The sequence below is a fragment of the Coregonus clupeaformis genome, chromosome 30 (assembly GCF_020615455.1).
Source record: "Coregonus clupeaformis isolate EN_2021a chromosome 30, ASM2061545v1, whole genome shotgun sequence".
NCBI lineage: Eukaryota > Metazoa > Chordata > Actinopteri > Salmoniformes > Salmonidae > Coregonus > Coregonus clupeaformis.
The window spans coordinates 21,531,198-21,548,672 of NC_059221.1; the positions used below are offsets into that span (position 1 = coordinate 21,531,198).

At 39.0% G+C, this 17,475-nt stretch overlaps 2 protein-coding genes across 3 annotated transcripts in view; one reads left to right on the forward strand and one right to left on the reverse strand.

Annotated features, from left to right (window-relative positions):
* Positions 1-6,578: 6,578 nt before the first annotated feature.
* Positions 6,579-8,007, forward strand: LOC121546689 (urotensin-2-like). The gene is made up of 4 exons (XM_041857918.2): positions 6,579-6,740; positions 7,281-7,406; positions 7,530-7,573; positions 7,708-8,007. The coding sequence occupies exons 1-4, from the start codon at positions 6,635-6,637 to the stop codon at positions 7,819-7,821; spliced, it is 390 nt and encodes a 129-aa protein (XP_041713852.1). The 5' UTR covers positions 6,579-6,634; the 3' UTR covers positions 7,822-8,007.
* Positions 8,008-11,842: 3,835 nt separating this feature from the next.
* The window catches only part of LOC121545650 (calmodulin-binding transcription activator 1-like), a 454,137-nt gene continuing 448,504 nt past the window's right edge, over positions 11,843-17,475 (reverse strand). For both annotated transcript variants that reach the window (XM_041856375.2, XM_045209483.1), the window contains one exon: positions 11,843-17,418. In XM_041856375.2, coding sequence (XP_041712309.2) covers positions 17,386-17,418 — 33 coding nt within the window. In that variant the 3' untranslated portion in view covers positions 11,843-17,385. The remainder of the gene's footprint in view (positions 17,419-17,475) is intronic.

Below are 17,475 nucleotides of genomic sequence, written 5' to 3' on the forward strand. Positions count from 1 at the left end.
CTACGCAGTGTACGAAACCCGCGGGACCCCGTTAAAAAAAAAAAACCTGTGCTCTCTCACAAACTCGTGCAGGCACTTGTAAATATTGGGCGCTTATTATCAAGATTTTAGCATTATACAGACTTGTGTATGTGCCTATAGCTGTGACTGAAAACTACATCGTTTTAATAATTGTTTGTGATTGTCAAAAACGTCAATAAAACGTTGCCACCAGTTATAGGCTACAGGGGTTCCCTTCTAATTCAAAGTTCAAATGAACAGTTTAAAATAATAATTATATTTTTATGCATTAAAGTTGAACAATGGGTATTTTAATTAGGTATTTTCTGCCATCTGTTGGTGCTATCTAAGAACAACACGCAGTGGTCATGGGAAGACAATATGGGTGACAAGCCAGTGGCCTGAGTTGTTTGTGGAACAGACAAGGTCAAAAGTCAGCCACACTGCAACATTTAGGGAACTGTTTAGCAACGTGTGGAGATTGTTATACATTAAACATGAATGTGCATTCTTTATAAATGCAAATAATATGTGTAAAGGGGATCTATTGGCTATAGTCTAACATTTGATAATATCCAGGCTACTCCATCAATATGTTTAAAAATAAACCTTGCTATTACCAGCCTCCATTTGAATCCCAGCAGATAATGTGCCATATCCTTATAGAAAATAAAGAAGACAATTATTTTGGAGGTGTGTGACACTTGGAGGTGTGTGACATCCTCTTCTCAGCCTTTCCTCCCACCATTTCTCATCTGTTTTTCACAACATCATCAGCCATCTCTGGATATCGAGTTGTGCTTCTTTATGCATGCTATAGACCTCTCTACTCTATACAACATTCAAGCTATTTCTCTTTTAAATCTCTTTTAAATTTGATCTGTTGCTGCGAAGTCCCTAAATATTCCTCAGGTCAAAATGGAGACCATCGCCTGAGCCCATTGCACTGGGACACAATCATTCCAATTTCAACTAAATAGACTTTATTAAAACATGCTCTTTGAATGGCAATAAAACTGAGATGAATTAGATGGGCATTGACTTATACAGTCTGTAAATCACCACCAAACCAATTGTTTGGCCTTCCAACAATAAAGTAAATGTCACTGGTCGCTTCGTCACCCTCATTATCATACGAGAGGCCAGGGGACTGACGTCAGAGACCTCTAATAAAAAACAAATGGAGGACGTTGACAATGTTTGTTGCAAAATGTTACCTTCTAATGAACACACCCCCACCTGTCTCTCCAGCGTCTCAGCCAATGGCCACGTCTGCCTGTGTCTAGGCCTATTTGGTATTGACGCACACATAAACAAGGGTTTATTGCAGGACTAGGCAAAAGTGAAAGCCCAAATATAACATCCTGCCAGAAGAAGGCCATTGAACAGTTTGAGCATCAATCAAACTGATTAAATGACCCATGGCAAACCCTGCTCTGACTTAAACTGACTTCAAATGTCATCTGGGCCAATGGGCCTTCTGGAGGCATATAAAATCCTTCAGAAAGTATTCATACCCCTTGACTTATTCCACATTTTGTGGTGTTACAGCCTGAATTCAAAATGGATTATATATACTTTTTTTCTCACCCATCTACACACAATACCCCATAATGACAAAGTTAAAACATGTTTTTAGACATTTTTGCATAATGATTGAAAATGAAATACAGAAATATCTAATTTACATAAGTATTCACACCCCTGAGTCAATACATGTTAGAATCACCTTTGGCAGCTACTACAGCTGTGAGTCTTTATGGGTAAGTTTCTAAGAGCTTTGCACACCTGGATTGTACAATATTTGCACTGTTTTATTTTTTTTATTCTTCAAGCTCTGTCAAGTTGGTTGTTGATCATTGCTAGACAGCCATTTTCAAGTCTTGCCATAGATTTTCAAAACGATTTAAGTCAAAACTGTAACTCGGCCACTGAAGAACATTCAATGTCATCTTGGTAAGAACCTCCACTGTATATTTGGCCTTGTGTTTTAAGTTATTGTCCTGCTGTAAGGTGAATTTGTCTCCCAGTGTCTGTTGGAAATCAGACTGAACCAGGTTCTATTCCGTTTATTTTTATTTAAAAAAGACTCCCTAGTACTTGCCGATGACAAGCAGCATACCCATCACATTGTGCAGCCACCACCATGCGATGACGAGTGGTACTCAGTGATGTGTTGTGTTGGATTTGCCCCAAACATAAAGCTTTTTATTCAGGACATAAAGTTAATTTCTTTACCACATTTTGTGCAGTTTTACTTTAGTGCCTTCTTGCAAACAGGATGCATGTTTTGGAATACTTTTATTCTGTACTTGCTTCCTTCTTTTTACTCTGACGTTTAGGTTAGTATTGTGGAGTAACAACAATGCCAGTTTTCTCCTATTACAGCCATTAAACCCTGTAACTGTTTTAAAGTCACCATTGGCCTCATGGTGAATCCCTGAGCAGTTTCCTTCCTCTCCGGCAACTGAGTTAGGAAGGACGCCTTTATATTTGTAGTGACTGGGTGTATTGATACACCATCCAAAGTGTAATTAATTCACCATGCTCAAAGGGATATTCAATGTCTGCTTTTTAATTGTAATTTTGTATCTACCAATAGGTGCCCTTCTTTGCGAGGCATTGGAAAACCTCCCTGGTCTTTGTGGTTGAATCTGTGTTTGAAATTCACTGCTCGACTGAGGGACCTTACAGATAATTCATTGTATGTGTGGGGTACAGAGATGAGGTAGTCATTCAAAAGACTTGTTAAGCAAATGTTTACTCCTGAACCATAACAAAGAGGTTGAATACTTATTGACTCAAGACATTTCAGCTTTTCATTTGTAATGAATTTGTAAAAAAAATCTAAAAACATAATTCCACTTTGACATTATGGGATATTGTGGGTAGGCCAGTGACAAAATCTCAATTTAATCAATTTTAAATTCAGGCTGTAACACAACAGAATGTGGAAAAAATCAAGGTGTGTGAATACTTTCTGTAGGCACTGTATTTCCATAACTTTGATTATATTTTCTTCTGTTGTAGTACAATCTTAATTTCATCACCCTGTTGCAGGATAACTGAGGTTTAATAACGTTTTACATTTTAGTAATTTAGCAGACGCTCTTATCCAGAGCAACTTACAGTTTAGTGAGTGCATACATTTTTCATACTGGCCCCCCGTGGGAAACGAACCCACAACCCTGGCCTTGCAAGCGCCATGCTCTACCAACTGAGCTACAGGAGGCCTCTGTAAGGCTTCTGAAGTTTGTAATTTCCACTTTGAAATTTCAGACTTGATTTTCCCTTACGAAAAATCTATCAACCCCTTCAAAAATGTACATTAATTATAATCAACATAATAATTCACATTTCCTGTTGCTGCAGGATATTTTTCCCTGCACTAGCAAACTGGCTCAAATTAAGATCCTACATCTGTAGCACATTTCAGTCAGATATTGTATTGTAGTATGAATAACAAAATTAATATCAAGATTTTTTTATATATGTTATACTGTATGTGTTAAATGTGATTTACTTTAGTTTGCATACATTTTAACATCAGCCACAGTGCAACTCGGGGATAATTCAGACCCGAGTTACGCGCACGTAAATGGAACTTAATTCCCTTTTTATGCACTTTTCTCTTTATCTGACCTTGAACGGGAAACATAGGCTATGTGCCAGCCGGCCAGCCAGGTATTTGTTTGGGTTGGAGATCACAGAAATGGAGGTATGGCAGAGGTGTGTCTACAGATACACGTATTCTGACCTTGACTTAATTCCCTCATAATAGAGTACCACAGTATGAGTCATAATACCCATAAAACCTCCACTGTTGAGCTCTATTCCACCACCTTTATGCTTGAGGAAACGATGAATAAACTCGAGCAACCTGTCAGTTCCAAGTGGAAAAACATCTAATTTTCAGATAGAAATAACACCATTCTCCATACATTGTAGCCTAATTTACACATTGATAAGAGCTATTGATAAGAGTTAGGTAAATGAGTAATCCGTTTGGATAAAGGGATTGTAAATAAATTACAATTGTTTTAGATACATTTTACCTTATGATCACTGGAGACAAATGTCATATGGCAGCAAACTGAAGCATATCACCATGACAGGTAGGCTATGTGTGCCCCGTTCCCAGAGTGAAATATGAAATGCTGTGTCTTTATGCAGAATCTAAATTGTATGGCCCTATCATTTAAAGGGATGAATCTTGGAATTGCAAGCCAAATGAGATGTAAGCCAAATATAACCTTTGTGCACTCTAGAATGTTTTAATTTCCTCAATTTGTTGAACAATTTGTATCATGTTAAATATTAGCCACTATTGGTAGCCACCATCATTAATACCCACACACATTTTTAACTGTCACTTTAGTGTTAGTTCCCTTCAATCTGTAGCCTACATTTGGCATCATTCCATTACATTCAATTGTTCCCATTCTTTCCTCTGTCACGTCCATGTGGTTGATCCTGAGGGTTGCTAGCAATACATTTTACATTTTAGTCATTTAGCAGACGCTCTTATCCAGAGCGACTTACAGTTAGTGAGTGCATACATTTTATATATATATATATATATATATACTTTTTTTTCATACTGGCCCCCCGTGGGAAACGAACCCACAACCCTGGCGTTGCAAACGCCATGCTCTACAAACATCCCTGCCGGCCATTCCCTCCCCTACCCTGGATGACGCTGGGCCAATTGTGCGCCACCCCATGGGTCTCCCGGTCGCGGCCGGCTACGACAGAGCCTGGATTCGAACCAGGATCTCTAGTGGCACAGCTAGCACTGCGATGCAGTGCCTTAGACCACTGCGCCACTCGGGAGAATAGTGGATAATATTTAACATATTACAAGTTGTTCAATAATTTGGGACATGTAGCCCACTTCATGGAATCATCATGGAACGCAGACCAAGCCTGGCAGTCAACTGGTCTGCACTGTTGTCATATCTCTAATTGTAGAATAATAATGAAGATATCAAAACTATGAAATAACACATATGGAATCATGTAGTAACCAAAAACGTGTTAAACAAATCAAAATATATTTTATATTTGAGATTCTTCAAATAGCCACCCTTTGCCTTGATGACAGCTTAGCACATTCTTGGCATTCTCTCAACCAGCTTCATGAGGTAGTCACCTGGAATGCATTTCAATTAACAGGTGTACCTTCTTAAAAGTTAATTTGTGGAATTTCATTCCTTCTTAATGCGTTTGAGCCAATCAGTTGTGTTGTGACAAGGTAGGGGGGGTATACAGAAGATAGCCCTATTTGGTAAAAGACCAAGTCCATATTATGGCAAGAACAGCTCAAATAAGCAAAGAGAAACGACAGTCCATCATTACTTTACAACATGAAGGTCAATCAATACAGAACATTTCAAGAACTTTGAATGTTTTTTCAAGTGCAGTCGCAAAAACCACCAAGCGCTATGATTAAACTATTATTCTACTATTCTAATAAAGAAAAACCCTTGAATGAGTAGGTGTGTCCAAACTTTTGACTGGTAGTGTAAGTAACTTGAGCCAATGGCCATGAGGTAAGTTGAGCCAATGGCAAGTTGAGTAAATTGAAGTGTTTTCTTCCCAGGCATAATGCAAGGCATTATCGCTGGGATATGAGGTAACAACCAGGCCTGGCCTATGTTAAACGTTTTTAAAATGCACAAAGTGTTCATTAGGTGTTAAGCCAGTGTTAAAAGATCCTTAAAATGATTAAAAGACAAAAAATTGATTGTGGTCATATTTCATTCAGTACAGAAATGTAGGTGGCTTAATTTACCCTGTCCCACGGCTAAACCTACCCTCCACTTTTACATTACATACCCATACCCGGACAAGCTATGTTTTCTTAACTGTTATGTTTACATGAATTCTGATTATTTCCAGGGATACACAACCTCCTGAAATATATGTAGATATCTTTGTTAGAAGGAGTACTATATTTCCCTTGACGGAGTTATGCTGAATGTAGAAATTGGCTCACCTTACCCCACTCTCCCCTATATAACCTCCTACTAACTGCTTTCAATGCATTGAACTGCGACCAATGAGTCCTGTGTTTGGATAGCAAGCTGAGGTGAAAGAGCTAAATGCTGTTCCATAAAGCATGCAAGTCACGCATTGAGTCGGTTAATTTCATGAATGTGAAGTCACTGAGCATGTTAATGAATTAATAAAATAAACAGCCATTTGTCTGCTCTAGTCTATCCACCTGATCCCCCTCCACAGGCAGATGAGAGGAGGGTGTTCTGAACACCTGGGCAAATCCAATTTACGGATTCAGTCAAACTAGTCAATCAATCCACCAGGATGGTAAAACACATCTTTGGCCCTGACACATAGACCCACGGTCCTTTTTATAGTTCCCAATAACTCATCTGAGTGACTGGATGTTGATTTATCATACACAGAGAGAGAGAGAGTGAGATCAGATGGGCATATGGTAATGTCACCCTATTGTGGTAACACTAAGGACGGAGTGGGGACGTGAGGTGGAGTGGGGGCAGTCGATGGGGTATATAACCTATTGGGGGAGAGAGCAGAGAGAAGACAACTCTCTCCAGACCTCAGGAGGACCCATCACCCACCCAGAAGACCCAGACACAACCGGCCTGTGGAGATGATGTGTAACCTGCTCCTATCATGGACCTTCCTGCTGGTAGCCTCTGGCCCGCTATTGGCCCATCCCATCACAGACTCTGCAGAGATGCCCTACCTGGGTCCTGGTGAGTATCGGATCCTCCACCCTTAGAAACGTACTCAACAGACCAAGCTGCTGGGAAAGGCTGTTGTACTATGAGGTTATTAGGCAGTGTAGTTCAATAGTCACAGATGTAAATAAGGCCTGTGTGAGTCTTAATTGAACTTCAATCTTGAGGATTACAAGCAAGTTGTAATCAGTGACCTTCTGTTATGGTATAATTGCTTTGAGACCTGGTTGATGTGTCAAAGTGTAATTGTGTCTGAGAACTGTAGTAGTGTTAATTTGAATGTGCAATATGCTGTTTGCTTATGGTGACAATGTTTCATACACTTTTAATGCCATCAAAGTGTTGCTGCTTCTTTAGTTATTAGTCATTAATCAACATGGTTGGACTAACATAAACACAATTGTTCCTTTATCATTGATTATTCAGTGGAGAGTGAAGAGCCAGAGTGAAGAGCCAAAGTGTATGTCTAGACTAGATTGCTGCGTGTTGACTGTGTGTTGACTGTGTTTTGACTGTGTATTGACTGTGTGTTGACTGTGTTTTCACTGTGCTCAGTATCTCCGGAGGATGGTGGTGCAGGTAGTCCAGACGAGCTGAATTTCTCTGAGCAGACATACCTGCCCCAGTCTGGCCCTGGACTCAGATACTCATCCCTACTGTCTGGAGAGCTGAGCAGAGACGGTGAGATCACACAAACTAGTTGGTATTGTGCCTAAACAGTTACATCATAAATGTATAGACTGTGATAATTCAGTTCAAGATAAATATTACAACATATCCTCTCTCACCCTTCGTCTCCCTCAGGTCTCAGTGTAGCTGGACTACTACCAAGACAGATGAAGACAGATGTGAGTTTTTTAACTAATAGAAGATAAGAAGCATATATTGAGATACTATCATGTTTTGTTTTGGGAGCACACATCAAATCAAATCAAATCAAATCAAATCAATGTACTACAGCAGAAATTCTTCTCTGTTTCAGGTGTTGTTGGAGAAACAGAGTCACCTAAATCCCTTCAGCCGCTTCTTTGGCATCAGAAAGCAATTCAGGAAGAGAGGAGGCAATTCAGAGTGTTTCTGGAAGTACTGTGTCTAACCCAGTCAACAGTCCTTAGTAAAATGCATTCCCACCATGCACTATGACAAAGAGATGGGGCTTGTACTGAGACACAACCCCTCTATTGCACACGAAAAAGCATACACATGCGCACATATGTAAATCCACACACACACACACACACACACACACACAGGAACGCACACAGAAACGCACATAGGAAGGCACAAATACACGGATGCTACACACAGACAGTGATGGACTGAATGGATATCCCACAGGTTGATATATGCTACAGTATGGTTGAGGACTGTTTACATTTGATCCAGTTTCTATATTTCCCTATCACGCCTGTATGTTTAAAATATTCATAACTGTTTGATGTTACTGAGCAAACATGACCTGGATGAAGAACTAAATGGCTGTATATTAAATAGTAATAAAATCTTCTATTTGGAAAAGCTCTTGGTTGGATGTCTGGTCCCTGGAAAAAAAGTATGTTTTTAAACGAGATTTGAATTGTTTTTCAACATTCAATGACTCATTGAACTACCAAATGCAATTATGCACCGTCTAATGTGACAAAATAAACATTGAAAAGAGATGCAAAAAGAACATGATATAATGTCTACATGTAGTCTTTATTTCAATCATAAGTGTATGTGGTTCAGTGTAGAAGACATGCAAAGAAGTCCTACTGTTTACTGTAGTTCTGAGAAGCAGATATTTTGAATATCAGATTAGTTAGTAAATGATACGGAGGTATAATCTCATTGTGTTGCAAGACTGTCCATCAACCCCGGAAACAGTTCATCCACTCCATTGGAAAAGCGAGTGTTGGAACATAACTAATGAAATTACAGTTAACGAAAATGTACGCTTAATCCAGTATAAACTAATGTATAGAATGTATTATACAAGAGACAAAATTCACCAATTCTACAGCACAATGGCAGTCATGTCTTAAGTGTAAAATGAACAATGACTCAATAATTCATGCCTTCTGGGAGTGCTATAAAGTCTAAAAGTTATGGGCGGAGTTAGAAAGTTGTCTGTCAGAAGTTGTATAATGTAAATGTACTTTTAATCTGTATATCTGCATATTTCAAGACATGGCATATGAAGGTGCCAATAGGTTGGACCATACTTTTCTCGTCAATCATTTTGAAAAAACATTTACTTAAAAACTGGAAATCAAATGATCCTCCATCGTTAAGACAGTGGAAGAATCAAATGCATTATTATTTAAATATTGAAAAGGTGTGGACGATAGAGAAAAACAGAATAGCGCAATTTGAGGCCATATGGCATAGAGTCTTACAAGCACTGGAGATAGATTTAGACATTGTTAATGTTGTACATGGCTATTGTAGCTGGAAACGGCTGATTTTTAATGGAATATCTACAAAAGCGTACAGAGGCCCATTATCAGCTACCATCAGTCCTGTGTTCCAATGGCACGTTGTGATTGCTAATCCAAGTTTATCATTTTAAAAGACTAATTGATCATTAGAAAACCCTTTTGCAATTATGTTAGCACAGCTGAAAACTGTTGTGCTGATTAAAGAAGCAATAAAACTGGCCTTCTTGAGACTAGTTGAGTATCTGGAGCATCAGCAATTGTGGGTTCGATTACAGGATCAAAATGGCCAGAAACAAAGAACTTTCTTCTGAAACTCGTCAGTCTATTCTTGTTCTGAGAAATGAAGGCTATTCCATGCGAGAAATTGCCAAGAAACTGAAGATCTCGTACAATGCTGTGTACTACTCCCTTCACAGAACAGCGCAAACTGGCTCTAACCAGAATAGAAAGAGGAGTGGGAGGCCCCGGTGCACAACTGAGCAAGAGGACAAATACATTAGAGTATCTAGTTTGAGAAACAGACGCCTCACAGGTCCTCAACTGGCAGCTTCATTAAATAGTACCCGCAAAACACCAGTCTCAACGTCAACAGTGAAGAGGCGACTCCGGGATGCTGACCTAGGCAGAGTTGCAAAGAAAAAGTCCAGTGTCTGTGTTCTTTTGCCCATCTTAATCTTTTCTGTTTATTGGCCAGTCTGAGATATTGCTTTTTCTTTGCAACTCTGCCTAGGTCAGCATCCCGGAGTCGCCTCTTCACTGTTGACGTTGAGACTGGTGTTTGGCGGGTACTATTTAATGAAGCTGCCAGCCTTGAGAGATCTCTCTTCTGCTAAGCACTGGGCCATGCTCCATCCTCACTGGTTGTCTCCAACCTGGTCCCCTCTTCACCTCCTGGCACCAGAGAGCCCACTGACTGGAAGAGCTCCAAAAGCTAGGGGATAGAGGCAGTGATGGCAAGGGAGGGAGGGAGTATGGGAGGGAGTAAAGAAGGGAGGGGGGGGGGGGATGCAAAACAAACACCAAATGACAGTGTGTGTCAGAAGTTACTTGCCTATGTAACATCTTTACACAAGCTACAGCCAATAATCCATTTAATAAAGCAGTTCAAATAGATTAACCACAGTTGTTCCATGACATATTAAGCCAGCAACCTTGCGTTTAATATGTCATCCATGTCCATAAACAAGATTTGAGTCAGGATATTTGTGGTCTCTGAATCGGTCTGCAATGGCTTGCCATCACATATCCATAGGGACAGCACCAACAGTGTCAGCATTCCCAGCTTCATCATCTCTCCTATGATACAAAGAGGAGCATCTCAAATTATCAGAGTCCTCATCACAAAGTATATGTAAAATAGACATTCCCCATAGGCCTACTAGCATAACTAAGATCAAGGCAGTAAGTACAATATAAACTTTTCCTTTCTAATACATTCAGTAGATATAAGAACCCAATATAGTCCTACCTTCTGAGTCACCTGTGTGTTGTTGATTATTCTGGGTTCTTGCTGATTGCAGTAGTGAGTTCCACTGAAGTAAAGTGAAGCCTTCGTACCCCAACATTTGTTTTATAGTCTCCCCTGACCAATCCCTGAGACACACGGGTCACCCCCAGGCAGGTGATCTCTCAGCCCCTCACTGCCCTCCTGACGTGACGCTGTACCTGCCACATTTCCCATTAATCTATAGTAGACAACTGCCTATTCTCCTTCTCCATCCTGGACTGAAGAACTGCAGTCATCAGTGGGGACATTGACTATGACTGTATTACTCCAGTGACTCAGAACTCCAGTAAGTTGGACCTCTGTGGATCAGTTAGTCCACAGCTTTGACCCCCCTGGCACTAGCTTGACAGCCTGACCTGCTAGTTTGGGACAGGCCAAGGTCACACAGAAAAATCAGTTGAGTAAGATAGTCAGGTTTTGAGGGAAAATCATTGGGCAGCGACAGCCAGAGCTGTCATCTCTCTATCTAGTCAGAGCCACCCAGAAGGCAAACTAAATTGCATTTGACTCTTCCCACCCACTCCACCCCGAATTCTAGCCCCTAGCTTCCCTCTGGCCGCAAGTACAGACAACCAAAAGTCTAAATCAACAGAGCCAGAAATTACTTTATTCCGAATGCAATACTGCAACTAAATAAGATGTTGGACTAATTGCACTTTAGCACATCAACATGTACATGTAATATAATCAACATTTGTATGAAATTGCACTCAATACCCTATTCTGATGTTGTTTTTAAATATGTATTTTTCATCTGTATGTATTGTGATTGGTGCAAAATGAATCGCCTCATTGAGGACATGAACGTTTTCTGAATTTGAATCTGAATTTACTGCCTGGGCAGTATCTGAGGTAACTGTGTCTGTGAGATTGCCTTGTCAACTGCGATTTGAGGTAAAATACCATACGCGTTTTTATTGCCACATTCTAGTCTACTGAATAGGATAATGCCCTTTATAGGTGTGAAGTGAGTATCAGATAGACAGAACTACATAATTAATGATATTACCCATATAAAAGTGCATGTAACATCTGAATTTATACCACTAACATTATGCAGTGTTAATATACTGTAGAACAACTAGTAGGCATGTAAATAAGTTGGCTGTCGGTTATTACAACAAAATGTGGCTAAAGTACATGCAGTGGATGGTACTGTAGTGGGAAAAGAAGACTAAATCAAACTGGTAGAGTTTTCTTCATTTTTTATTATTTTACAGCAGAAAGAATATAAAGCATTCAGAAAACAGCTTCCATATTTTAAGGGCATTTCAAAACGTTTTGCATGGCTTCAGCAGCTGAAATCTTTTTTATTTTTTTTACATATCCATCGAGTCAGTGACACTTGTACATGCACAATTACACAAATAAAACGTACAAACAAGAAAGTCGGGGGAAGAACATTAGGAGAACCGAAAAAAGGAGTGGTTGAAATAATAGGGGAAGGAAAGAAAGAGGGTCACATAACAGGGAAAGCACGAGAGAAAGACAGTTATAGAGGAGAGGAAAATAGATCTAACACTAGTTTACATGCAAAGTGTCGAGGACCCACGACTTTGTATTAAAGAAGGGCCATTTTTTTTCTTCTTGGTTTGGAATTGATGAAAACGTGCAGTTCGGTAAAGGGTGCCATTTAATTGCTGTCCATAAACTACTGAATGCTTGTCTTGCAATACTGGCATTTGCATAAGAGTACGTCAACTAAATGTGTCCAATCATTTTTTATCTTCACTAGGTCTATAGGTCTCCACAAAATAATGCTTATTGCTCTGTGTCCACAAGTGGAAAAGGTCGTGAGATGGTTTCTGCTATGTGGTCCTGATGTGCCTACCTTTCAGTAGTTTGGGTGCATTGACAAAGGAGGAGGAGGAAAGGTAGTCCCTCAGGTCAATTAGCAGAGTGTAATGAAGGCAACAAAATCCATATGAAGTGCCTGTTACTATAGCTAACCTGTCATACTATCCAGAAAATGGCTATGTCAGCCATTCCTGAAGTGCTTTTTCTGAAACAACTGTCCCTTTAATATCTGGTCATCTTCAACTGCCTCAAAGTCTCAGGAAGACCCCACTCAACTGTTTCAACATGTCATCATCCATATCTTAACTGAGATGAAATGTATAACTGAGAATAACTTTATAGACTATTCGAAGCTGTGTGTGATGGTATTACATAGCAAGTCCTTGTTTTACTGAGAAACATCAAGTCAGAGGTGGTCAAAGGTTGAAGTGTTACTAGACTCATAAGCATAGTCTATAAAAGAAAGGTAAGCATTTAAATTAGACTTTAAGCCTTAGTGTCCCATAATGCAAATTCCTTTCTGTCTGAGACAGAAATAATTGACCGTACTGTCAATTGTGATCAACTTGTCTAAATTATAATTAGCTACACTACAATTTTTTGTATTCCCTATTTTTGATATAGTGCCCTTACATCTCTCCTCCGTTCAGCTTACTTATTTGAGAGGAAATGGATTACAGTAATGTATCCAGGATCATAGTAATAATTTGCCTGTCTTGACCAGAAAGCTCTATTGAGGGGCCTTGGATCTTCCTATCCTATTTCAATACAGTATGTCCTCTCTCTGCAGTGAATCACCAATCAGTGTCCTGCTCCACTTCCTCCTCCATTTTGGCACCCTGAGTAAAATACAGAAGGGAGGTGAGCCATTCCCTAGGACTAGCAGTAGGCTAGGAAAATAACACATGATGAGCTCCATCTGCTGAACTGTGTACAAGTGAGACTGACTATGCCTTGACATATCTATCTGCATATCTGGATGTGTCCAGTGCAGTGTACTGTTGTCTGTGTGTGTGTGTGTATTGTTGCCTAGTAAAATACTTGCAGTATACTGCCAAAAGAGTGTCCGAACTGTTCAGGTATTTGAAGTTGGGAGCACACTATCTCTAGATCCCAATGAATGAAAAAAAAAGTTAAAGAAAGTTGAAACTTGCTTCTAGAAAAACTTGCCCTCATGCTACCCCTGGAAATATGGTCAGTAAATACTGCAGATTGATCATAGTTTGTATTTTAAGGGTTCTCCTCTGCCCTCCGTCTTTCAGAGTTCTGTGACACGTCAAACCAACGTTCTTCGTTTTACAGAACAGCAAGTCTTTTACAAGTCTATCTGACTACTGATTCTAGAAAAATAAGCATGCTTTGGGTGCAGTTCAGTCACCCAGTTAACTATTTTACCCATGCAAGCATAATAAAACCTTCTCATATGGCCACAGCAGTGTATTGGCTGGCATTCTTACCACTACCGTAATGATGAATGCAAGGCAATAAAACCACAGAAGTTATGGAATCTAATTCTCATGGCTTCAACAGGCAGTTCCAATAGAAAATAAAAATGCTTAGAATGTTGACAAGACGGAATGCGTTCCGTGAGTTAAGGGAACACTGTCACATGACTGATTTTGGTGATGGTTTTGGATTGATATATTGTATATACTTGATATACAGTAGTCCTACAGAATTATGGATCAGTTGGTCTCCAAAGCCATGTTTTCCTCCTTAGGTACATTGCATGCTTCCTGTCATTGGCTTTGTGCGATCAATCAGGATATGATTAGGCACTTTCTACATAAACACTCTGAAAATAGGTTTACATATCAAGTCTCTGTGAAATAAACACAAACATACAGAGAAATAAACCAATAAGTACATAATAATAAAAACATCAGAACAGCCAACAGTGTCTGAGACGAAATTCAGCAATTAAAACAACAAAACGTAATTGTCAAATGGCATTCGTTCCTGTTCTTATAGGAATATAATATATTTCAGCAAAACTGCAAGAACCAGCAAACACTTCTGGACTAGGATTGAATACCATTGGATAAAATCTATCATGCATTCACAGATACAGTATTATCAACTGGTATCAATGGGTCTGTTCCCACTTCTCACATTTCATTTCATAATCTTTCAAACACTGTCTTAACATATCCCATTATGAACCAGACACATACATTGTATTCTTCCTCAGAAGTTGCTATAATGGTAGTGGTGCATCTTGTTACATTTCCAGGTTTACAGATCACTCACTTTGGCTCATTGACTTGGCTGCACTGATCCATAATGGTTCATGTGTTTCACCATAACCCCATCACGGTTGAATGCTATTCTTTTTTAGCACTTTCGATTGTTTAAAGTGTTCCTTCTGCAAGTAAATTACTAATTGACTTTTACAAAGAATACCAGTCCAGAGATGCTACACATCATTCACTGTGGCCACATTACATTTTGACAAGGAATAATTCTGGTCTGTCCAGACTCTTAAGTTAAGCTTCCAGCCCACACTTAAAAACAAATGTCTTGTGTCAGCAGTTTGATAAGTTGATATAGTCTATTTCATCACCTGTGAGTTGTCCTATGAAACACATGTTCTATCAACCTCAATTATAAACAACAAAAACAACAGGGCTGAGATTCCCATAGACAAGGTTGCCATTTACAATCTTTATATGAACATAATCCATACGAACATGCTAAGAGACACTGACACCACAACCCCTCTCTCATACAGAAAATAAAGCACACATTTTCTTTGCATTTTAAATGTTACTGACAAGTGATCCCTGTGTATTTGGTGATGATGGCAAAAAATCTTGGGTTGTTCTGACGTGTGATAATGGATGAGACATGAGACTTAAAAGTTGCTGTAGAAATATTTCTCCCTCTGCAATGTGTATCTATATCTGTGATCCGCTGCCAGTTGTGATTGGACCTTGTGGTCTTCAATGCTAGTGTCTATTTCATTTGATGATTATCTGTTCTGCAAAAATTTACTTAGTTCTCTTGTTAAGCAATATAGCATTCACATTACTTGGCACCATTGGCAAAAGATTATTGGTAGCCCAAAACAAAAATGTAAACATAACCATAATTGTCTTAAGATAATTTTGCAGATTTCCCCTATCTCTAAATACATTATTTATTTATTTTAAACTTTTTAGTATTCGCAATAATGTCATGCTTTAGCAAAATGTTCTTCTCAAGAACAATCAAAATAAAATAAAATACTCTTATAGTGAAATAGTTTTAATCATTTTACAGAGCATAGCCACTACTGCTTTTGTTTTGTTTTTTTAACCTTTGTTCATGTTTTTCATGCACATAGCTCATTTTAATCCCAGGTATTTACACTATATACAAACAATACAACCATACTTCTTAGGCATTCAAACAAAACTATACAAATATTCTGTTTTTGTCTCGTACCTGTTTTTGACCCCTTTTTAATGAATAAAATAATATATTTCTAAAATACAATCCCCTTCGGGTAAATGTTTTTCCCTACATACCTTCAGCCTTCTTTATATACAGAAACCGCTCAATTGTCAAAAATATGGATTTGTCTAACCCCTATTTTGGGACTAGCTTAGGGACCCCTCAAAGAATCTCTAAGACGTCAAGGCAATGTATGTGATCTTCCCCTCAAAAGCCCTCACAGGCCCTGAAGTTCATTTAAAAAGAACAACAATAACCTTCATGACTGTAATCATTACAACACAAAAGAGGCAAGTTTTCTTTCTTTTTAGAATACTGAGTAAACAAATAAGGCAAATAAAAAAGAATAGGACAATGTTGGCATCATTCAGTAACTAGAGGGTATGAATGACTCTTGGGGGAGGAGGTGGGTACATGGGAGACGCCGTTGCATTTTAACATGAAGACAAAAGCAAAACATTGAAAAACAGAGGTTACAGACCTAATTTCAAGCACGCAGGTGAAGACTTTCACCCATAGGCATGCATATTTGATAAAATCGACAACACAGAATTTTTAGGAGACAAGTCAGTTATACCGGTAATGGGCATAAGCACGGAACAGATTCAAGCAAAGAGGAATTAAAAATATATAAAAAATAAAATAAAATAAAATCAATTGAAACCCTGTATCTCTTGCCTCACAGTGCCCCCCAAACCTAGATAACAAAATAATCCATTATTTTAATAAGCCCCACCCATTTCTGCTGACACCCCTCCTACATTCATATGTAGCCCCACCCCTTTGGACTGACTGGCTGGGTAGAGCACAGCGTAACAGAAGGAAGTTTGATCTATTTTCATTTACTATACTGAATGTATTCATCTACTGTTGATAGGGAGTGCAAGTGTGCACATGGATCAATATATTACCGAGAATGTTTGGTTCATTAGGTTAAATGTTTTCTTCTTCAAATGGATTGATCAGTTCACTTAAAAAATTATGAAATACAATTAGAGCCAAGTCCCAATGTGTTTCTGTAATGTTTCCTTACGTTCTGGCCGGCATCTGTCCTCCATCCTAGATATCCTCCATCTTATCCTTTTGGTTTGATCCACTGATGGCAGGGAGCTTTTCAGACATGTCCAACATTCCTCTTCCTTTACCATCTAAAAACCTATACTCCGATACTCCCAAAAAGACAAAGCAATCCATGAAAAAGTGCAAAAAATGCCATGAAGCAAATGTTCCGACCCCCACAGCTTCTTCTCCTTTAGTTTATAATTCTACAGAAGAAGTTGCCACTCTCCAACATACACAACGATAGATAAACGTGAAAAATGCTGTTGTTGTTGTACATGTAATAGAAGTAGAATCAGTCACGCTGCCATAGTAGTAATAATAATCGCAGTGTTTTCACTGAACTGTTTTTTTTCTTCTCTTGTAAAATGTCTTGGGTACAAAGGGGAAAAGAAAAGGAGGAGAGTGATGTCACATTGTGAGGGGGCTCTTCTGAAGGTTCTCATGTTCCTTGTCCCTTTTCAATTCCTTCACTCTGAAACACAGACAGATAGACAGATGTAATTTAAACAGGGGTCTATGATCACAGATC